Source organism: Delphinapterus leucas, chromosome 1 (assembly GCF_059928025.1).
Source record: "Delphinapterus leucas isolate spDelLeu-1000000601 "Yukka" chromosome 1, BTC_Dleu_Yukka2, whole genome shotgun sequence".
NCBI lineage: Eukaryota > Metazoa > Chordata > Mammalia > Artiodactyla > Monodontidae > Delphinapterus > Delphinapterus leucas.
Window position 1 is genome coordinate 95,252,099 of NC_143129.1, and position 24,523 is coordinate 95,276,621.

The following is a 24,523-nucleotide window of genomic DNA, read 5'->3' on the forward strand; positions in this document are numbered from 1 at the left end:
GGGCCAAATCCAAAGCTGAACCCCAGGAGCTGTGCGAACAAAGAAGAGAAAGGGAAATCTCTCCCAGCAGCCTCAGGAGCAGAGGATTAAATCTCCACAATCAACTTGATGTACCCTGCATCTGTGGAATACCTGAATAGACAACGAGTCATCCCAAAATAGAGGCAGTGGACTTTGGGAGCAATGATATATATATATTTTTCCCTTTTTCTCTTTTTGGGAGTGTGTATGTGTATGCTTCTTTGTGTGCTGTCTGTATAGCTTTGCTTTTACCATTTGTCCTAGGGTTCTGTCTTTCCGTTTTTTTTCTTTTTAAGTATAGTTTTTAGCGCTTGATATCATTGATGGATTTGTTTTTTGGTTTGGTTGCCCTCTTCTTTCATTTTCTTTATTACTTTAAAATTATTTTTAAATAAATTTTTATTTTTTTTATTTTAATAACTTTATTTTTTTCTTTCTTTCTTTCTTTTTTTCTCCCTTGTCTTCTGAGCAATGCAGCTGACAGGGTCTTGGTGCTCTGGCTGGGTGTCTGGCCTGTGTCTCTTGAGGTGGGAGAGCCAAGTTCAGGACATTGGTCCACCAGAGACCTCTCAGCTCCACATAATATCAAACGGCAAAAGCTCTCCCAGAGATCTCCATATCAACGCTAAGACCCAGCTCCACTCAACGGCCAGCAAGCTACAGTGCTGGACACCCTAGGCCAAACAACTAGCAAGACAGGAACACAACCCCACCCATCAGCAGAGAGGCTGCCTAAAAGCACAATAAGGTAACAGACACCCCAAAACACACCACTGGACGTGGTCCTGCCCACCAGAAAGACAAGATCCAGCCTCATCCACCAGAACACAGGCACTAGTCCTCTCCCCCAGGAAGCCTACACAACCCGCTGAGCCAACCTTAGCCACTGGGGGCAGACACCAAAAACAACAGGAACTACGAACCTGCAGCCTGCGAAAAGGAGACCCCAAACACAGTAAGTTAAGCAAAATGAGAGATGGAGGAACACAGAGCAGATGAAGGAGCAAGGTAAAAACCCAACAGACCAAACAAATGAAGAGTAAATAGGCAGTCTACCTGGAAAAGAATTCAGAGTAATGACAATAAAGATGATCCAAAATCTTGGGAAAAGAATAGAGAAAATACAAGAAACATTTAACAAGGACCTAGAAGAACTAAACAGCAAACAAACAATGATGAACAACACAATAAATGAAATTAAAAATTCTCTAGAAGGGATCAATAGCAGAATAACTGAGGCAGAAGAACAGATAAGTGACCAGGAAGATAAAATAGGGGAAGTAACTACCACAGAGCAGAATAAAGAAACGAGAATGAAAAGAATTGAGGACAGTCTCAGAGACCTCTGGGACAATATTAAACACACGAACATTTGAATTAAAGGGGTCCCAGAAGAAGAAGAGAAAAACAAAGGGACTGAGAAAATATTTGAAGAGACTATAGTTGAAAACTTCCCTAATATGGGAAAGGAAATAGTCAATCAAGTCCAGGAAGCGTAGAGAGTCCCATACAGGATAAATCCAAGGAGAATCACGCCAAGACAAGTATTAATCAAACTATCAAAAATTAAATACAAAGAAAAACTATTAAAAGCAGCAAGGGAAAAGCAACAAATAACATACAAGGGAATGGCCATAAGGTTAACAGCTGATCTTTCAGCAGAAACTCTGCAAGCCAGAAAGGAATGGCAGGACATATTTAAAGTGGTGAAAGGGAAAAACCTACAACTAAGATTACTCTACACAGCAAGGATCTCATTCAGATTCGATGGAGAAATTAAAACCTTCACAGACAAGCAAAAGCTAAGAGAATTCAGCACCACCAAACCAGCTTTACAACAAATGCTAAAGGAACTTCTCTAGGCAGGAAACACAAGAGAAGGAAAAGACCTACAATAACAAACCCAAAGCAATTAAGAAAATGGACATAGGAACATACATATTGATAACTACCTTAAATGTAAATGGATTAAATGCTCCAACCAAAAGACACAGACTGGCTGAATGGATACAAAAACAAGGCCCATATATATGCTGTCTAAAAGAGACCCACTTCAGACCTAGGGACACATACAGACTGAAAGTGAGGGGATGGAAAAAGATATTCCATGCAAATGGAAATCAAAAGAAAGCTGGAGTAGCAATTCTCATATCAGACAATATAGACTTCAAAATAAAGACAAGAGACAAAGAAGGACACTACATAATGATCAAGGGATCAATCCAAGGAGAAGATATAACAATTGTTAATATTTATGTACCCAACATTGGAGCACCTCAACACATAAGGCAAATGCTAACAGCCATAAAAGGGGAAAACAACAGTAACACAATAATAGTAGGGGACTTAAACACCCCACTTTCACCAATGGACAGATCATCCAAAAGGAAAATAAATAAGGAAGTACAAGCTTTAAATGACACATTAAACAAGGTGGACTTCATTGATATTTATAGGACATTCCATCCAAAAACAACAGAATATACTTTCTTCTCAAGTGCTCATGGAGCATTCTCCAGGACAGATCTTTTCTTGGGTCACAAATCAAGCCGTGGTAAATTTAAGAAAACTGAAATGGTATCAAGTATGTTTTCCAACCACAACGCTATGAGACTAGATATCAATTATAGGAAAAAAATCTGTAAAAAATACAAACACATGGAGGCTAAACAATACACTACTAAATAACCAAGAGATCACTGAAGAAATCAAAGAGGAAATCAAAAAATATCTAGAAACAAAAGACAATGAAAACATGACAACCCAAAACCTATGGGATGCAGCAAAAAGTTCTAAGAGGGTAGTTTATAGCAATACAATCCTACCTCAGGAAACAAGAAACACCTCAAATAAACAACCTAACCTTACATCTAAAGCAATCAGAGAAAGAGGAACAAGAAAACCCCAAAGTTAGCAGAAGGAAAGAAATCATAAAGAGTAGATCAGAAATAAATGAAAAAAAAATGAAGGAAACAACAGCAAAGATCAGTAAAACTAAAAGCTGGTTCTCTGAGAAGATAAACAAAATTGATAAACCATTAGCCAGACTCATCAAGAAAAAAAGGGAGAAGACTCAAATCAATAGAACTAGAAATGGAAAAGGAGAAGTAACAACTGACACTGCAGAAATACAAAGGATCATGAGAGATTACTACAAGCAACTCTATGCCAATAAAATGGACAACCTGGAAGAAATGGACAAATTCTTAGAAAAGTCCAACCTTCTGAGACTGAACCAGGAAGAAACAGAAAATATAAACAGACCAATCACAAGCACTGAAATTGAAACTGTGATTAAAAATCTTCCAACAAACAAAAGCCCAGGACCAGATGGCTTCACAGGCGAATTCTATCAAACATTTAGGGAAGAGCTAATACCTATCCTTCTCAAATTCTTCCAAAATACAGCAGAGGGAGGAACACTCCCAAACTCATTCCACGAGGCCACCATCACCCTGATATGAAAACCAGACAAAGATGTCACAAAAAAAGAAATCTCCAGGCCAGTATCACTGATGAACATAGATGAAAAAATCCTCAACAAAATACTAGCAAACAGAATCCAACAGCACATTAAAAGGATCATACACCATGAACAAGTGGTGTTTATCCCAGGAATGCAAGGATCATTCAATATATGCAAATCAATCGATGTGATAAACCATATTAATAAATTGAAGGAGATATTCTCAATAGAGAATATCTCAATATGATATTCTCAATAGATGCAGAAAAAGCTTTTGACAAAATTCAACATCCATTTATGATAAAAAACTTCCAGAAAGTAGGCACAGAGGGAACCTACCTCAACATAATAAAGGCCATATACTACAAACCCACAGCCAACATCGTTCTCAATGGTGAAAAACTGAAACTATTTCCTCTAAGATCAGGAACAAGACAAGGTTGCCCACTCTCACCACTATTATTTAACATAGTTTTGTAAGTTTTAGCCACAGGAATCAGAGAAGAAAAAGAAATAAAAGGAATCCAAATCGGAAAAGAAGAAGTAAAACTGTCCCTGTTTGCAGATGACATGATACTATATATAGAGAATCCTAAAGATGGTACCAGAAAACTACTAGAGCTAATCAATGAATTTGGTAAAGTAGCAGGATAAAATATTAATGCACAGAAATCTCTTGCATTCCTATACACTAAGGATGAAAAATCTGAAAGAGAAATTAAGGAAACACTCCCATTTACCATTGCAACAAAAGGAATAAAATACCTAGGAATAAACCTACCTAAGGAGACAAAAGACCTATATGCAGAAAACTATAAGACACTGATGAAAGAAATTAAAGACGATTCAAACAGACGGAGAGATATACCATGTTCTTGGATTGGAAGAATCAACATTGTGAAAATGACTACTAGCCAAAGCAATCTAAAGATTCAATGCAATCTCTATCAAACTACCAAAGGCATTTTTCACACAACTATAACAAAAAATTTCAAAATTTGTATGGAAACACAAAAGACCCCGAATAGTCAAAGCAATCGTGAGAAAGAAAAACAGAGCTGGAGTAATCAAGCTCCCTGACTTCAGACTATACTACAAAGCTACAATAATCAAGACAGTATGGTACTGGCACAAAAACAGAAATATAGATCAATGGAACAGCATAGAAAGCCCAGAGATAAACCCACGCACATATGGTCACCTTATCTTTGATAAAGGAGGCAGGAATGTACAGTGGAGAAAGGACAGCCTCTTCAATAAGTGGTGCTGGGAAAACTGGACAGGTGCATGTACAAGTATGAGATTAGATCATTCCCTAATACCATACACAAAAATAAGCTCAAAATGGATTAAAGACCTAAATGTAAGGCCAGAAACTATCAAACTCTTAGAGGAAAACATAGGCAGAACACTCTATGACATAAATCACAGCAAGATCCTTTTTGACCCACCTCCTAGACAAATGGAAATAAAAACAAAAATAAACAAATGGGACCTAATGAAACTTCAAAGCTTTTGCACAGCAAAGGAAACCATAAACAAGACCACAAGACAGCCCTCAGAATGGGAGAAAATATTTGCCAATGAAGCGACTGACAAAGGATTAATCTCCAAAATTTATAAGCAGCTCATGCAGCTCAATAACAAAAAAACAAAGAACCCAATCCAAAAACGGGCAGAAGACCTAAATAGACATTTCTCCAAAGAAGATATACAGACTGCCAACAAACACATGAAAGAATGCTCAAAATCATTAATCATTAGAGAAATGCAAATCAAAACTACAATGAGATATCATCTCACACCAGTCAGAATGGGCATCATCAAAAAATCTAGAAACAATAAATGCTGGAGAGGGTGTGGAGAAAAGGGAACCCTCTTGCACTGTTGGTGGGAATGTAAATTGATACAGCCACTGTGGAGAACAGTATGGAGGTTCCTTAAAAAACTAAAAATAGAACTACCATATGACTCAGCAATCCCACTACTGGGCATATACCCTGAGAAAACCATAATTCAAAAAGAGTCATGTACCACAATGTTCATTGCAGCTCTGTTTACAATAGCCAGGAGTGTCCATCAACAGATGAATGGATAAAGAAGATGTAGCACATATATAGAATGTAATACTACTCAGCCATAAAAAGAAATAAAATTGAGTTATTTGTAGTGAGGTGGATGGACCTAGAGTCTGTCATACAGAGTGAAGTAAGTCAGAAAAAGAAAGACAAATATCATATGCTAACACATATATATCGAATCTAAAAAAAAAAAAAAAAAGAAAATGGTTCTGAAGAACCTAGGGGCAGGACAGGAATAAAGACGCATATGTAGAGAATGGACTTGAGGGCATGGGGAGGGGGAAGGGTAAGCTGGGACGAAGTGAGAGAGTGGCATGGACATATATATACTACCAAATGTTAAATAGATAGCTAGTTGGAAGCACCCACATAGCACAGGGAGATCAGCTCAGTGCTTTGTGACCGCCTAGAGGGGTGGGATAGGGAGGGTGAGAGGGTGACGCAAGAGGGAGGAGATATGGGGATATATGTATATGTACAGCTGATTCACTTTGTTATAAAGCAGAAACTAACACCACTGTAAAGCAGTTATACTCCAATAAAGATGTTTAAAAAAAAACAACCCCAAAACGGCACAGTCCTAAAGGAAAGGAAGGGATGGGTAATATGTTATATGAAGATATTCTGATATACGTGCATGTCTAGGAAAGGAGAAGGCTAATATGTGATATCCTGTTTGTTAAAAGTAATAAAAATAGCAAAGTTTACCCCCCAAAAAGTCTTTATCTATAACTATAATCTCTAAATTATCAGAATTACATTTGTGGAGATAATACAGGACATAAGAGAATCTACTTTTTGAGCTCTTCAGTATTTGAGTTTCACAGATAGAGAGAGAAAATGGCAGAGAAAGGGCCAGAAAGCGAACATTCATAAAAAGCTCCTAAGAAGGAATGATGAATACATTTTCTTCTACTAAATTTTAATGCTCATTTTCTCATTTCACCCTAAACATATTCCACTAGGAAAACATACTATTACCTAAGAAACCAAAAATTGTTTACTCTCAAAAGAGCAGGAAATAAAGAAAGCAGCCAGGAAATTATGGTTTGAAAGAAAACAGCACAGGAAGGCTAAGTTTTACAAAAATGCATAATTTTAATCAAGAATTGATTTGTGTTAAATATATATATTTTCATCTTTATAAAGTAGTATGTAAATAGAGAACTACATGGATGTTGCTACATGGAAGTTGATGCTTAGGGAATTAATTGTTTTCTAGATGTATTTTTTTTCTCGGATATTTAAATGATATCTGATTAACTATTTTTTGGTATAAACTTATTTATTTATTTTTGGCTGTGTTGGGTCTTCGTTGTTGCGCGTGGGCTTCTCATTGCTGTGGCTTCTCTTGTTGCGGATCACGGGCTCTAGGTGCGCGGACTTCAGTAGTTATGGCACGCAGGCTCAGTAGCTGTGGCTCGCGGGCTCTAGAGCACAGGCTCAGTAGTTGTGGCGCACGGGCTTAGTTGCTCCGTGGCATGTGGGATATTCCCGGACCTAACCCGTGTCCCCTGCACTGGCAGGCGGATTCTTAACCACTGTGCCAACAGGGAAGTCCCTAACTTTCATTTTTAACTATTAAGTGTCTTCAAGATTGCTGACAGGCATCCTATTGCCTTTTCCCATTCAGCTCACTCTCTTGCTCTCTGAGAAGACTTTTACACATTTTTTTCCTCTTTGCTCAAACCCCCACCTCCATCTTTCCCATCCTCGCTCTTCAATGATTAGCTCATTTCCTGTATCACTAAGAAAAGGAGCAATTTGAAAATAACTTCTATATGTTTCCACTTCTCATATATATGCATCTGTATCCACACTCTCTGTCTTCATCCCTCTTGACAATCCAAGGATACTGTTCTAGCAATTGACCCTTTTGTCTTCTGCACCACATTTCTCCTTGTCTACTGGACCATTCATATCAGGATACAAGTATGCTGTGCTATCTCCCATTTAAAAAAAAAAAAGATAAAAAGCTGCCCTTAACCCCACATCCCCTTTTTATTTATGACCCCGTTTTTCTGTTCCTTTTTTGTAGCAAAATTCCTCATAAGAATTGTTTACACTCACTGTCTCCAATTTTTCTCCTCCAAAACTTTCTTTAATCCACTCCAATGTGGCCGTAGTCTAAAAGCATTCCACCAGTGCTTGTCAGAGTCACCAATGGTCTCTATACCGCAAAATCCATAGGTCAATTCTCAGCCCATGTCTTCCGTGACCTAATTCCGTAGTGTGTGGCACAGGTGATTACTCCGGCCTTTTTGAAACACACTCTTTACCTAGTTTCAGGACAGTAGTCTCCTTTGGTTCCTTCCTCCTGTCTCACTGATTGCTCCTTTGCCGGTTCTTCCCTATCTCACCGACCTCTAACATGCAGGAGTGTCCCACACCTCAGTCTGTGGTCCTTTTCTTTATTTATACTCATTCCCTGTAGGTCATTTAATCAAAGCTCATGGCTTTAACCAGTACGTATGTGCTGATGATGTCATGATTTCCAAATTTGTATCTCCAGTCTGGGCCTCCCCACTGAACCCTATAATGATATATCCGGCTGCCTAATCAAAATGCCTGGCTGGATGTTAAATAGACATCTCAAACTTAACATGTCTGATACCCAAGCTCCCAACCTGTTCCTCTTGTAGGCTCTCTCATTTCAATAAATTTACACCATTCTTTACTCAGGCCCAAAACCTTGGATTACAAAACAGCCTCCTAACTCATCTACCTATTTCTGCCCTTGGCCCCTTCATTGCTCCCACGAATTGTCTATTCTCTACCTAGCAGCCAGAAGGTTTGATAATTTTACATTTTACTCCTCTGTTTTAAACCCTCCAGTAGCATGTTTTTTTTGGGGGGGGGCTGCGCCGTGCGGCACATGGGATCTTAGTTCCCTGACCCGGGATCCAAGCCGGGCCCCGGCAGTGGAAGCATGGAGTCCTAACCACTGGACTGTCAGGGAATTCCCAACACTCCAGTAGCTTTGTATCTCACTCAGATTATAAGTGGCCTATGAGACTATTACTATAATGGCCTACAAGATCCTTTGTCATCTGGTGTCATCTCTTATCACCCTCCTCCTCACCCAGTCTGCTCTAGACACACTGGTCTCCTGGCAGTTACTTGAACATGCCAAACACCCACCTCTCTCAAGGCCTTTGTCCTTGTTACCGCTGTCTCAAATGCTCTTTCCCCAAATACCTGCATGGCTTGCTTCCTACCTCCCTCAGGTCTCTGCTCAAATATCACCTTTACCAGGAAGGACTTCCTTGACTATATAAAATAGCAACACTTCTCGCACCATGCCTCTCCTACCCTGCTTTATTTTTCTCCAAAGCATTCATAACTATCTCTATAGTATGTATTTACTTGTTAGCGTGTTGTTTGTTTTCCTCTTAGAGTACAAACTCCAAGATGTCAGGGACTTGATCTATTTTTTTCACTTTTGTTTCTCTAGTGCAGCGGTCCCCTACCTTTTTGGCACCAGGGACCTGTTTCCTGGAAGACAAGTTTTCCATGGACGGGGGTGGGAGGGTGGGGGGTTCAGGCGGTAATGCAAGCGATGGGGAGCGGCAGATGAAGTTTCGCTGGCTTGTCCGCCGCTCACCTCCTGCTGTGCGGCCCGGTTCCTAACAGGCTGCTGACTGGTACCGGTCCGCGGCCCGGGGGTTGGGGACCCCTGCTCTAGTGTCTATAGATTAGGGCCTAGCACATGGCACTTAATAGGTATTTATTGAAGAAATGACAAATCTACAGAGATCAAATTAAAAAGTTAAATTTGTATAATTTCACCCAAAACCTGAAGATGACAAAAGACCCATGGCTTAAATAATTTAGAGCATGGAGAGTTTGTTTGGTAATAAGTAATAGTAACTTCTGTGAGGGTCAGGTCAGTCTCCTGAAAGAGGAACTATTCCTTCACTGGTATTAGCCTACAAACACTACATAATATGAATGTGAAAATTTAAACAAATAAATCACTGTTAAACTTTCAGACAAATAAGTCATTTACTGAGCATCAACTTACGTTTTAAAACATGGGTCACCAGACATCAGTTGCATACTGATTAAAACCTAAACATAAGAAAAAGAAATATTGTAATTATAAAAATCTTGAGAGGAGAAGCCACATTCTGCTAATCTATACACCTTCCACATCACCTAGTCCAGTATTTCCTATTTATAAATAAAATGATTACTGAATTGGGTTATATCCAATATTGAACTGCTGCTTTATACAGACATAGGTTAAAAATCATTTTCAACATTAACAACTTTGTCACTGCAAAAATAAGAGTGGAAAAGATGGAAACAAAAAGCAAGGGCTTCATCAGTAACAATCTTCTGGGTGTGTGCTGTTCTGGTCTATTTTATCTGTCTTCCTCCCAGACTCCTGTGGTGTTTAAGTGTCTGGAATGTTTTCCTCCAACATGTTTGCCATAATGATGCTTTCAGGGGTGCCTGCTGGTGGCCTGTAAGAGTAGAATGCTTCTGGCCTTTGCTCTAGCTTTGGACAAGAATGAATGAATGTAGTTTTTAATCATTCATGATTTTATTCATTCATGAAGCAATTATAATATTTTGTAAAGATCAGGCTTAGAAATATCTGATCTTCCTGACACCCGAGCTATTCAAGACCTTTCACCCACAGTAAGAGGCATTTCCTCTGGAGGATTTCTGTATGTGTTTATCCTGAAGACTAAATGCTTAATTCAAGTCTCCACATACCTATTAGCAGCATCTGAAATATGAAATGCACAGGGTTATCTATGCAGTTCCCCATTCTAAGAAGCTAAAGAATAAAAGGACCCAATATTTGGAGAAATGTGAACTCTCATACACTCTGCTAATGGGAATGTAAAATGTTTCAGCTACTTGAAAACCAGTCCGGTAGCTCTGCAAAAGGTTAAAAGCAGAGTTACCATGTGACCCAAGAATTCTGCTCCAAGAGTACTTACTCTTGGATACATGCCCAAGAGAAAAGAAAATATATGCCCACAATGAAACTTGTATATGAATGTCCATAGCAGCATTGTTCATAATAGCTAAAAACTGAAAACAACAAGGCAAATGACCATTAACTGATGAATAAATAAAATGTGGTATAGCCATACAATGGAATATTACTTAGCCACAAAAAGGAGTGTAGTACTGACACACGCTACACCATGGATGAGCCTTGAAAACATTATGCTAAGTTTAGAGAAGCCAGGCACAAAACATTACATATTCTATAATCCCATTTATATGAAATGTTCGGAATAGGTAAATCCATAGACAGAGTAGATTAGTGGTTGTTTAGGCTGGGGGGAAGGGAGGAGAGTTGGGGGAAAGTGGGAAGTGACTGCTATTGGGCACACACAAGGTTTCTTTTTTGGGGTGATGAAGATGTTCTAAAATTGATTATGGCAATAGTCAGACACACCTATGAATATACTAAAAACCATTCAACTGTGTACTTTGAGTGAAATGTATGGTAAGTGAATCATAGCTCAATAAAGCTATAAAAAATTTAGAAGTACTCAATGTCCTCTACCTACCAAATGCATCAGCTTCTCTCTCAAGCTACTTACTATGTGACTTTAACGTTCTTGCCACCTTCTAGAAAGAAGGAGTTAGCATCTGTAGAACATCCACCCTGCCCCAGAGTATACTAGGCTCTGTGAGGATACTACTGCAAACACATTCTGGGAAACCTACCAGGCCAAGACCTTTTAGAGAAGGTCTCTGGAAACAGCCTCCCCCGCCTCCCAGATTCTGCTGATGTCATCGCAAGCCAATGCCACTTAGCAGCTGAAGTTCTAGGGAGGGCAGGGAAGCTGTGAGTAACCACAGGAAGTTGGTCTACAGACAGAATGATAATGCAGAGAGGCAAGAACAGTCCCTGAGAGGCCTAGAAAGCTCCTTTAGCTCCTGGGAGTTCAGGTCTGGTTGTCACTTCCCACCCTAGGGCTCTATGAAATGTCCTTGTGTTTGAACTAAAGTTCTCTTCTACATGAGCTAACCTGAGGGATTTCTATTCCATACAACTAGTGTTGGCAAAATCACATACAGTAACTCATTTAGGCCTCAAGAACAGGTCCCTGGGGTAAGTACTGCAATTCCCCTTTCACAGAGGAGGAAACAGTTGGGCTGAGGTGAAGTGCTTACACAGGGCTCCAGAGATCTAAGAACACAGAGCCCTGATGCCACGCTCCTGCCACGTGGCTGGGGTTATGCTCCTTAAGCTCCCTAAACCTCTGGCTACTCAAAAAATTCTGGTTGAATGAATGAATGAATACCTAGAGTACTATTATTCAGAAATGGTATATTTTTGTTGGACCAGAATTTAAAGCTTTGCTAATGCTTTCTGAAATGCTGCTATTCTCTAGGTACTGATTGCCTTTTAAGAATCAGCCATAGGATCTTATTGTGTTCTGGGAATAATAATGATAATGGTAATAGTAACAAAAACCTTAACAGTAGTCATGAATTAAGAATCTATTAGGTGCCAGGCATAAACTAAGTGGGTTTGAAAACTGTTAGATATAGGGTAATTCTTTTGTCCACTAACTTCTGACCATTCAGTTTTTATTCAGGATTATTTTCCTTTCTTATCATGAGATAACTTACCATAATGGGGTAAGCCTAACTAAAACACAGCAAAAGGTTTATCCAGTGAGTTTTACCAGATGCAAGGTACCTTACAAACATTTTCTCTACTGGTTTCATTTAACACTCCAGCTCTCTGAAGTGTGTATTCCCTCTGGGTTCACCAGAATACATGGCTCCTGAAGGTACTTGGAAACAGTAGGGCAGATGCCCAAAGTGAGTTTCACTTGTTGCGAGAGAACCCAGTGACTTCTATGTGCCCACCACAGCTGCTTTGGAAATCACCTCTTGGGAGCTACAAGCATATTGTAAGGTATTCATTTACGATGCTCCTTCCCTTCCACTCATCGAGCCCTTATGCTGTAGTGGTTGTGTGTTCTCTTCCCTGAACGTTTACAGCACCACGTGATCATGAAGGTGAACATTTGTTACTTTTCAGTGCTTCTGTGATTTGGATAGTTTGTTCTTCTACATGGTGAGTATTTCAGTGGTATGTTCAGCTCATGATTTCAACACTGATTCCCATCTTGCCCTTGACAGTATATACCTACGATTATTTAAAGGCAGAGAATCTCATTTGTTGACATGTAAATCTAGAAACGTGCTTACTTTAAGAATGGAATTATCCTGTCTTGTATTTTTGGTATCATAGCCTTCCAGTAAACAGCGACGAGTGGTATTTCCTGATCCAGCAAACTCTGCCAGGTTTAGATCTGCAAAGCCCAGCTATGAAAAGAAAGATAATTATATTAATAGAATATCTACTAGGCTTCTATCATATTATCTTTAAAATAAACATTCAATCCATGCTCTAGCCAAGTGGTCTCAAACTTCAGTTGTTTGCAGTTTTTGCCAACTTAACGACACCTGTTCTATTCTTTGCTTAATATTGGGTTGGCCAAAAAGTTTCTTCGATTAATGAATACGTTGTTCAATCAAGTTCTTGGTGAAAATGAAAAATGTGTCTTTATACTTAAAACCGAACGAACTTTTTGGCCACCCCAAATGTTTGTTAAAAAATTGGCTCCCTTTTTGCAAAAATGTACCACCTATTCTACTCTTGTCTGAAGCAATATGATCTCTGAAATCACATATTTGGTTGCTAAATGTATTTTTCTGCACACATTAAAATATATAACTTAACATAAAAATAATGCATATTAAACAACTGAAATCACTGCAAGTTAGCAGTGGTGCTCACACCGCTCTATGGGAAATGCTAGCAGACCAGTCAGGGTCATTTGCACACACACAGAGAAAACCAATCAGACTCTCATCTCCCTGTTCTGGTCTGGCTCTATTCCCAGTTAACCACTGGTGGCTGCAGATAGCTAGGTGCAGGTTACTAAGTTCTCACTGCCCACCCAAGAGCAAAATGATTTAAGTGTATCACATACTTCCTTTGGTACAAGCTCCTCCTCCTTTACCACCTTCCACAACATTTGCCTTGCTGGTCCCCCTTAAGCTGAATCTCTCTTTATGAAGCCTTCTTCCTTCCTTCCCCACACCAACCTTCTCTGCTGTCACCCAGAAGCTCAGCTTAAACGCATTCCTCCATCTTATTACTACTCGGGTTTGGTCCCCATTTTCTGCAGCTACCAAAGATTACCCTATGGTCTTTCCTCTGATGCTGCTCAACCCTATTTCTCATTTCCAAGTGGTACAAAAAATCACTCCTTTATATCATTATTTTTTGAACAGTCTATTCTATATGACTAAGTGTATACAGTCTTTTATTAACAAAAAATGTGTTGAGCTTGCAAGTACATCTCCTTGAATATATAATAAAAAGTATTATACACGTCAAACCCTGCTTGATTTTAAGTTGAGTGCTGTGATTTTAAGTTGCCTGCTTTAATGCTTTAAAACATGCAGTGAAGAACATATGAATGGCATTTAAGATGAAGATTTTTATTGTAGGATGGAGCATTGTTTTAGTGGTTCTTAATTGGTATAAGAAGAATGAAGAATAAGAACTTAAGAGGCCAGTTGAAGGACCACAAGCTCCAAAAGCAGTAAGTCAGGAACATATCAAGCCACAGGTAATATCTACCTAATATTCACATGATTACTCTGGTCTTACTGCCTTTTTTAGGGGTCCAAGAGATCAGCAAAAAGCCTGGATATGTCCAGGGCAAAGCCACATCCAAATGAACATGGGAAGACTCCTGTGGCTGTGTGATCACACATCATCCACATGCCTTATTTCATACATTATCCTTTCTCTTTGAACCTCCAATATCTTTTCCATCCACACTCTTTGCTGATGCCTTGCTTCCTATTTCACTCCGAAATAAAAGCAATCAAAAGAGCATTCAACTTCCACAAGCTCTTATCACCAGCCACATCTACTCGCCTGCCTGAATCTGTGCCCACATGTTTACCTTCCCACTTACTGTAAGTGAGCTGGCTGTGCTCCCATCCAAGGCCAACCACTCTCCTCTCGCCTATTCAAGTTCATCGCTTCAGGGATTCTTCCCTCTCTATGGATCATTCCCAGAACACAAACATGCTGGATTTTCTCCCATCTTAATGAACAAAAGAAAACAAAACCTCATGCCATACCTCTCTCCAGTCTACTGTAATATTCTTCTGCTCCCCTTTGGAGCAAGACTCCTCGAAAGACTTGTCTATATTGACTGTCTCTGATTCCTCTGTCCATGGCCACCTCATCAACTTCATTTCCCCCTCTCCTCCTCATCCACTCTTCCAGCCACAAGGTCCTTTTCCTTGAAAAATGCCAAGATCACCTCAAGGCCTTTAGCACTTACTGTTCTTTTGCCTGATACATTCTCTCTTAGATCTCACAGCTTTCTTCCTCACTGCATTAGGGTCTAGGTTCAAATGTCATCTCTCTAAAGGGGCCTCCCCTGACCCTTCTAGAACATGCCTGGCTCCCCCCTCCCCTCCCCTGTAGCTGTCACTACAGCTTATCTGCTTTATTTTTCTTAGTAGCTATCATCACATCATGTATATACACATTTCATATTTATTTTATTGTCTGTCCCCCTCCCTCAATCCCCCATTAGAATGTAAGCTCCCCAAAGTCAGGGATTTTTGTCTGTTTTGTTTACTGCTGTATCTCTAATACTTAAAATAGTGGCAGGAACAATGCTTGGCACATGGTAAGCAGTTAACATGTATTTTTTAAATAAAAAACAGCCCTTTGGCTCACCATCCACTGTTGGAATGCTGGTATTACAGTCACTAAGCAAAAAGCAAGTTTTTTTAAAAAAAGAATCTGGTCAGTCCCCATTAAGAAAGCATGCTAAGGTCAACATTTACTGAGCACTTTTTATGTGCCAGGCCCTGCTTTAAATACTGAAAAACAGTGATGAACAGGGCAGATAAGAACCGTCTTGCAAGAGCTTACATTGTAATGAGGTACAAGAGAGTCCATATTTCCTTATGATTTTCTCTTTGGTTTCACTGAGATAACTGTCTCAGTAAAATGGCATATATATATATATATATTATATAAATTGTAGGTATAACTGTGGTAGAGCTTCCTTCAATTGGCAAATAATTTTGAGCATCTTCATTCCAGATAATGTTAGGTATTAGGAATGTATATTATTCCTATTCTCAAGGAACTCATAGTTTAATAAGGGAAGATAGAAAAGGAAATAAATTCCTATAAAAAAGTATAAGTGCTGTGATAAAGGAAGGCACAATTACAAGAAAGAGAGGAAAAGAAAATTTCTCAGTGGGGAGGGATGACTAAGTTGACTTTTTAATGATACATGAGTCTACAGAAGCACATGCATGGCAGGGAAAACATCAAGTCACAAGGCAACAAGGCTAAAACAGCACGGCACACTCCAGGAATGTTCTCTGGGCAGTATGTCTGAAGCATAAGGATGACTGAGTGAGTGGGTGAGTATGCAGATAGATGATTTGCAAACCAAGATGAGTCCAATATGCTAGGTTAAAGACTTTTCATTTCATTTTCCTTTACAGGCAATAGAGAGCTGCTGAAGGACTAAAGGTGGGGGAAGGATATGATCATCTTTGAATTTCAGAACAATCCCTCTGGCAATAATATAGAGGATGAACTGGTGGGAGACGACAGAGGCACAGAAAAGATAGGAGGCCAATGCAGGTTTTAAATAAGAAATAATGAAGGCATAACCTAGGGCAGTGGTCTTGGGACTGGAGAGAAGAGATGGTTTCAAAAGCTTTTTAGAAGGGAGAAATCAAGATCTGTCAGTCAAAGCAGCCTGTTTTTTGCCTACCCATCATTCAATGCCCTGATATTCCTTGCTAGCAAGTCCTGATTTTATTCAAGTGTCCACTCTTAGCTCATCCATGTACACAAGGAAAGTAACCCAACCTCTAGCTGACTGTAAAATTGTGATTAGTCTAAGCTAACCATGGCAATCCATTCCTACTGCCCATGACTAGTTGAGGAGTGGGCATATGATCCAGTTGTGTACAATCAAAGGTACAGGGAAATCCTCTGGGGGCCATGTAGGAAAAGTTTTCTCACTTGAAAAAGTCATAAATGGGGAAACAGCTGAGCTTTGTCATATGTGAATGTGTTGACTAAAACTTGAGCAGCTAGCCACCTCCTGACCATGAAGGGAGCTAGCCAAGGACAAAGCCATCACATAGAGAATGTAAGAAAAAAAGAGAAAAGTAACATGGATTCTTGATGATGTTCTTTAGTCAGTGGATTAACCAATCCTGGAGCAGCTCTATCTCACATCTATAGCTCTATCTCATATCTACCTGTTTTGTGAGATTAAAAAAATCTCTAGGTGAGGAGGGTTTTCTGTTACTTGTACCAAAGAGCATCCTAACTGATATTGCAGCCAACTAGTTTTAGAGGGGTAGGTAGATTTGATAGTTGAAACTAGTGCCCTGGTTCTTGGCTTAGATGCTTAGATGACTAGACTGATGGAGCTACCATCACAGAGAAATACAAGAGGAGTATGTGGGGAGTTCCCTGGTGGCCTAGTGGTTAGGATTCTGGGCTTTCACTACCGTGGCCCAGGTTCAATCCCTGGTCAGGGAACTGAGATCCTGCAAGTGACACAGCGTGGCCAAAAAAAAAAAAAAGTGGTTTAGAGATTAAAGAGGTTTAGAAATAAAAGAGCTGGGTTTCTGGTAGTATTATTAATTACTAATTCCTTCTATGCAGCAAAAAAGTCAGCACATTCATTAGTAATTCCATACAGCTAGTAAAAGTATAAAGGACAGCAGTGATCATGTATACAGAGTGCTAAGAGAGCACAGAGGGAGAGCCTTATTCCGCTGGGGGTTGGGTGGGACTGAGAATACTTCCCAAGGGAAAGTGAATTAACAGTTGCAATTGTTTAATGCAAACCAGAGACTGTCTCCTAGTAAGGAAACTGAAACTTAAGAACAACATCCCATAATCAACATTTAGAAAGAATATGCCTATAATTTAATGTTGGATCCAACTATTCAATCTCTGAGTTGCTTTATTTAAAAACAGCCAAGCTTAAACAGCAATTAGAAAAGCAAACCATTTAATTTTTAAGCTTATAAATAGCAATGAATGATATTACAAATTCCAAAGGCGTTAAAGAACACCAACTTACCTTTGCATAAGCTTTTCCACCTTTTAATTCCTGCCGAAGATAAAAAACACTATAAGGATATCATATGACTAAAGATTTAAAATTAAATATATGTCAAATAATTTTGAGGTAGATATTTACAGGCTAGTAAATACAGAGTAAAATTCTGATGATCTTAAATCCAACTGTTTGGATGTCCCCTGACCCCCTGAAAATAACCAGAATTTTTATTTAGAATTTAATTTAAATCTGAAGGACACAAATGGTGAGAAGACAAGCTAATATTTAATCTATTTGCTGAAGAAGAAACTGCCAAAAATGTCCTGGACACATTGCAAGAACATGAATCACCAAAGAAAGGTTAAATTAATTACTGAGATAAGCATATTAATAATATACTGTACAAAGATTTCAACAAGAGTTGAAACCCCTGCCCCAGAGACAACCACTATTATCAATTTTTAGGAACTGTCCAAAAGATGTGTATATACATTTCTGCTTTACTCAAATGATAGCACACTACATATACTGTTCTATACCTTACTTTTTTCCACTTAATATATATGGCATTGTTCTATGGTAATACAGTAGAAACTCCCTTATCTAATTCTTATCTAAGTGAAGGAGACTGGCAAAAGTGAAAAGTAAAAAAAAAAAAAAAGAAAAAAAGAAAAAAAATATATCTTAACATTTTACTTTAAAATATATAACTACATTAATTTGCCAAATCCCTCAATTTAGGACATCACACAGATGCAAGAATTAAGTGTAAAACACTTAGAACACTGCTTAGCGCACAGTATAGGTACTCTGTATTATGTGTTTGCCATTAAAATTAGGGCCAAATTCTCCTCTCCTCACTCACTTTTTTTTTTCTTGTGGGGGTTTTTTTTCCTTTAAGTTTACAAAATACATGCTTATAGAAAATTAAAACATTATAGAAATATATAAAGCCAATCATGAAAGTTCTCCCATAATCCCACTCTCACAAAGCCACTGATAACAATGTGGTGTTACTTTTCCATCCTTTTTTAGAGCATTAACAAGTTACTCTACCAAAAAAAAAAAATGCTTGCACAGCTTCCTTTTTTATATAAGAGTAAAATTTGGACATGTTATTCCAGAGATATTTCTCACTCTTAATGGAGAGGAACTACATGAAAATACCATAATCTATTATACCAGTCCCTTATTGTTAGGACATCTGGGCTAGTTTTAATTAAAGACAAAGATGAAATAAACTTGCTGTGTACAGTTGTCAGATTATTCCCATTAGGCAGTTTCCTAGTAATTTCATTTCTAATGAAGAGTTAGCCAAAGATTCCAAGCATCTTCAGTATATTCTGGAAAACTACCCTCCTAAAGGTTGTAACAACTACACTCCCACCTACAGCATGCAAGATGGGATATGTATATTTGGAAATGCTTATTCAAAATTATGGTATAATTTCTTAATTTGAAACAAATTTTAAACTGATTGTTCCTGTAATTTTGTTTTCTAACTATAGAAAGTGAAGTGTGACAAATTTTCTTGCCCGATAGGGAATCAGGATGCTAAGGACAGGGTTTGTAAAACTCAGTATATGCCAGAAAGAGGCACAGGCATCAGAAACTTAAGTAACACTTTTCTATGAAGTCTTCATAAAAGACTGCAGCCCTTGCTATAGCTTCAAATAAGTCCATTGGTATCTCCAGTTATTTCTCCAGGTTATTACTTCCAGTAATAATCTGTGGTTATGCAGCTTGACACCTCACTGCAGCCACCGCATTAGTATGTCCAGATAACGTGTGTACGCTGGCTTTAGTTCTCACATCCCAAATCCGTGCAGTTGAGTCTCGGCTACAGGTCACCAGCACGTTGATTGTTGGGTGCAGATCCAAACCATATACTGTACTCAGGTGTCCATGACAGTGCCTTATAACCTTATTATACTCAAGATCCCAGCAGTTGACTTGTTTGTCTTCTCCACAGGAGAACAGGTATGCGCTCCTTGGGCTCACTATCACACCACGCACAATACTGATGTGCGTTTTAACTTGCCACTAGCCAGTTAATGACAGTTATAACTTGCCACTAGCCAAGTCCCAGATCTTTATAGTTCTGTCAGCAGATCCAGTAACAAACCACTGATTTCCAGGTTCCACAGCAATACATCAAACCCAGGCAAGATGCCCACTGATCACTCTGTAGAGTTTCCACGGTGGGTGCCACTGAAGTTTTGGCATTGTAGGGGCTTTTTTAGCCATCAGTGTGGAGTTCTTGGCATTGCCACCGTACATAACAACTGCCCCTGCAGTCTGTGACTGGTCAGGAGCCCCAGGGTGTCGGTATTCACCTCCAGCAGGTGCACTATGGTTTGCATCGACCCTGGCTTGAGAAGTAGGTAATGCCACAGCTAAGGACTGTGCAGCTGATTCACTCAGCATTCTTTGGATCTTAGTGTCCGCTGTCAAAGCAACCCCAGGTCCTGGTGGATATGGATGTGTACCTGTCACCAAACACTGACCTTCTTGTCCTTGACTGGCAGGGTACTGTTTGTGTCCATATGAATCTGATGCATTCTGAGGGCCTTTCTCTTTAAGATTTTCTTTTGAGGTAGGCATATGCAACACAGGACCATACTCATTATGCAGCTTGATTGCCATTTCTCGTTTGTGACTGTTCATCCAAAGGCACAGGTTTTCCATTATCAGCCACAAACATGACATGGGTTCTCTTCAATAACCTGAACGCAAGTGTGTGCACAGAATGTTTCTGTACCTCCTCGACCATGACGCCATGGTCTGTGTAGTCGCTCCGGCAGGGAAGAAACACTCATCAACAGGATGGAAACTGCCGCCACAGCTCTCCCTCACTCACTTTTAAAAATGTGTTTGCTGAATGGAGCTGTCTCTTATCTTTCTTTCATAAACCAGATACACAACGTATTATCTACCATTTCCATCTTTAAAGAGGCAAATTGAAATAAGCTGAAGAGTAATCTATGGTAAATTCTATTGTTCGTGAATATGTGTTATCCCTCCCCTTCCCTGCCCATTTAGTGAGGCTGTGGCCATGCCACCAGATCTACTCCATTATGAATTACCAAATTTTCCTTCTTTATTAGGTCACTGTCATATCATTAATAGTGCCTTTCATCAAACAAAGCAAAACAAAACTTTCTCCAGGTGATCCGTGTCTCTACTGGCTAATTCTTTTCTTTGCTCCCCTTTACAGCCAAACTCTTCAAAAGATTTACCCAAATATGCTGTATCCCACTCTCTATTCAATCTACTCTAATTGGGCTTTTGCCCTCATTTTTCCCTCTGCAGTGGCTCTAAGGATTGCCAATGATCTCCATTTTTATCAAAGCCAAAGGCTTTGTCTTATCTTACTTAATGTCACAACAGTTTGACAGGCTTGGCCACTCTGCCTCCTTCCTTATACCATTTTGCTCTTTAAATTTCCAAGTGGCAACATTGCCTAGTTTTACTCCTACCTCTCTGGCTTCTCCTCACTCTCCTTGGCAAGACCTATTCCTTTATTCAACCTCTGTGGAAAGAATGCTAGTTGTATCCCAACTATCCATTCTCCCCCTCTCCATAATAATAGAATCCTCTATTTTTAGTTGGGCATTGGCTACCCAAAATAATGTAACTGACTACATTTTCCACTTGCTTTTTGTACTATGGCAGTGTAACTAAGATCTGGCCAAAAGTATACAAGAAGTGATATACATGAATTCTTCCTCCTTTCTTGTACCTGCTAAGTACTTTTATACTACCTCTAAGTGTTTGGTCTAGGCCTCCTGTCTTCTCTATCTACACTTTCTCCCTGGTTTATCCCATTCAGGTCTATGGCTTTAAATAAAAATTGTATGCTGATGACTCTCAAATCTTTATCTTTAGTCTGAACTTCTCCCGAGAGTAGTATTTTAAATGCCTACATGACATGTCCACTTGATGTCACACAGACACCTCAAATTTAACATGGCCAAGATAGGCCTACTGATCTCTATTTATCTGCCCCCAAAATTGCTCCACTTTGAGTTTTTGCCATTTCAATAAATAGCACAATCATCGACCCATATGCTGAGGCAAAAGGTCTAAGAGTTATTCTCAATTCAGTTTCCCTCATTCACTATATCCAATCCATTAGTGGCAGTCTACCTCCGAAATACATCCTGAATCATACCACCTCCACTGTTATAACTCCATGCCAAAACATAAGCATTCCTCACCTGAACTATTCCAATCAGTTAAGTGGTCTCTGTAATTCATCCTTCATGATCTTAAAAGATCACAAAGTGATCAGCAAAAGTGATCTAAAGGATCATGTCTCTCCTTATTAAAATCCTCAAATTGATTCCAAATCTAATTGGAATAAAATCTAAACTCCTATAAGGCTCTACATGATCCAGTGCTTCCAACCTCTTCATCAAGGACTTCCCTTTCCATGTTTTCCATGTTCCAGCTAGGCTGGTCTTCTATCTGTAAACATGTCATATTTGTTGTTTATCCTGCATGAGGTTCACGGTACTTTTGAATCTGTGGCTCAGTATCTTTCATCAGTTTTAGAAGATCCTCAGTCACAATCTCTCACATCTCCTTCTAGGGCTCCAATTTTATGTGTGTGTGTGTGTGTGTGTGTGTGTGTGTGTGTGTGAAACCTTTACACTGTTTCCCATGTCTTACACTCTGTTATGTGTACCCCACCCTTTTTCTCTCCATGATTTAGTCTGGATATTTTACTTTGTCTTATTTTCCAAGGTTTTCTTCAGTTGTGACAAACCTGCTGTTAAATACATCTGTTGAGATTTAGTTTCATCTACTTAGCTTTGAATATCAGTTACTGTATTTTTCAGTTCTAGAATTCAATTTGATTTTTTAAGTAGTTTCAAGTTCTCTGATTTCCTGTATTGATGACTAATTACACTTATTGTAAAAAGTCTGTCTTAGATCTTCTCCAAATCTGTATCTTCCATGGGTCTGTTTTTATTATCTATTTTTCCTTTTGATTTTGGTCACGTAGTCATGTCTTTTAGTATGCTTGGTAATCTGTGTGTGTGTGACAACTTGAAGAAATAATTTTAGGCTCAGAGTAATGTTATTCTCCTCCAGAGAAAATATATTGATACATTTGCTTCTGGCAAGTAGTAAGGTCAGGGATTGAGTTAACCTTCATCCAAGCAGCAACTGAGCTGATTGGAAGCTGAATTTCAGTTTTTGTAAGGGTTGATCTATAGCCACTATACTCCTTCTTCTAGGCTGAAACTCTTAGAGAGCCTTAGACTAAAAGCTAAGGGAGTCCCAACTTAAAGCTTAGAGAGTCCCAACTAAAAGCTTGGGGTGTTTACCAAGGCTCCTTCTGCTGGTACGCCCTGGACTCCATTTTTGTCCCCTTAGTCCTGTAAAATTGCCAGAATCTTAGCTCAGCTTCTTAGCCTCTCCATCACTGCTTTTGGCTCAGCTCCTCAGCTACTGCTTACAAATGAGAAAATGCTTTGAGGGTAAAAGCAATGCCAAATGTCAGGCTCATCTCTTTAAGCTTCCCTGGTCTATGATTCTAAGCCTCTTAAATCCTTACTGAAGCAGCTTCTGATGTCTTCAAGCAGCTATTTTTAATATTTTGTCTAGCTTTTCTGGTTGTTCTCAGAGGGAAGGGTGGCCTGTAACAAGCCAGTCCATTAATTTCAGAAGCATAAATCCCCAGGTTTATTATAATCTTAGTGCCTGTTATGGAGTGAATTGTGTTCCCCACAAAAATATGTTGACATCTTAACCCACAGTACCTCAGAATATGACCCTATTTGGAAACAGAGGAGTCTTTACATAGGTAATCAAGTTAAAATGAAGTCCTAATCCAATATGACTGGTGTCTTAATAAAAAATGGGAAATCTGAACATAGACATGCACTGGAGTTAGACAGCCACAAGTCAAGGAAAGCCTTGTCTTCAGAGGGAGCATGGCCCTGCTGACACCTTGATTTTGGACTTCCGGCCTCCAGAACTGTAAGACAATAAATTGTGTTAAGCCACCCAGGTTGTGGTGCTTTGTTACAGCAGCCCTAGTGATCTAACAAAGGGCTTTTTAACTTTCAGGTCTGTGACAGTTAATTTTATGTGTCAACTTGACTAGGTCATGGGGTGCCCAGATATTTGGTTAAATATTATATCTTAAGGTATTTTTTGCAATGCAGAAAGTATTTATACAGTTGACTTTACTAAATTTTCTTTATGGGTTCTCACTTTTACATAATAATTAGATAGGATAGGTAGAGTAAGTTCAGTAAATATTTCCATTTACCAAGCATGGTAAGAGAATGCTAGTGGTTCACCAATATCTCTTCTCTCCTTCTTTAGTGTTGGAATCTGACAGCCACTCGGTTAGAGACTACATTCACAGCTTTTCTTCCAGTTTGGCACGATCACATAGCTAAGTTCTAACCAGTAGGACATGAGCAAAAGCCATTAGCACCACTTTTGAGTCACGCACTAAAAAGGAATACATTTGTTCTCATGTGGCTTTTTCTTCTTTCTCACTGGTGGAGAGATAACAAGACTAGAGCAACTTCCTTGGATCTAAAAATGGGCACCATAGAGTGAAGATGGCAGAGCTGCTCTACCAGCTCTGGATCCCTTGGCTACTACCCTAGAGAGACATACACTTCTATTTTGTTTAAGTTATCGCATATTTGGGTCTCTGTTTTAGCAACTTATCACATATGCCTTAACTAATACACCAAACCATTATAGTCTGAAGAACTGGTTTATTTCAGTTGAATAAGCCCTACCTTAAGTAGCAAAAAAATAAAGAAAAGTTTAAAAAAAAGGAATTCTGA

General features: G+C 39.1%; 1 protein-coding gene and 1 pseudogene across 8 annotated transcripts in view; both read right to left on the minus strand.

Annotated features, from left to right (window-relative positions):
• Window positions 1-24,523, minus strand: part of EEIG2 (EEIG family member 2) — a 144,664-nt gene that overhangs the window by 68,571 nt on the left and 51,570 nt on the right. For all 8 annotated transcript variants that reach the window (XM_022584186.3, XM_089918647.1, XM_089918643.1 and 5 more), the window contains exons 3-5: window positions 17,724-17,753; window positions 12,766-12,882; window positions 9,593-9,639 (exon numbers count right to left, since the gene is read on the minus strand). In XM_022584186.3, the coding sequence (XP_022439894.1) occupies window positions 9,593-9,639; window positions 12,766-12,882; window positions 17,724-17,753 (194 nt within the window). The remainder of the gene's footprint in view (window positions 1-9,592; window positions 9,640-12,765; window positions 12,883-17,723; window positions 17,754-24,523) is intronic.
• On the minus strand, window positions 19,398-23,982 carry LOC149750691 (pleiotropic regulator 1 pseudogene; annotated as a pseudogene).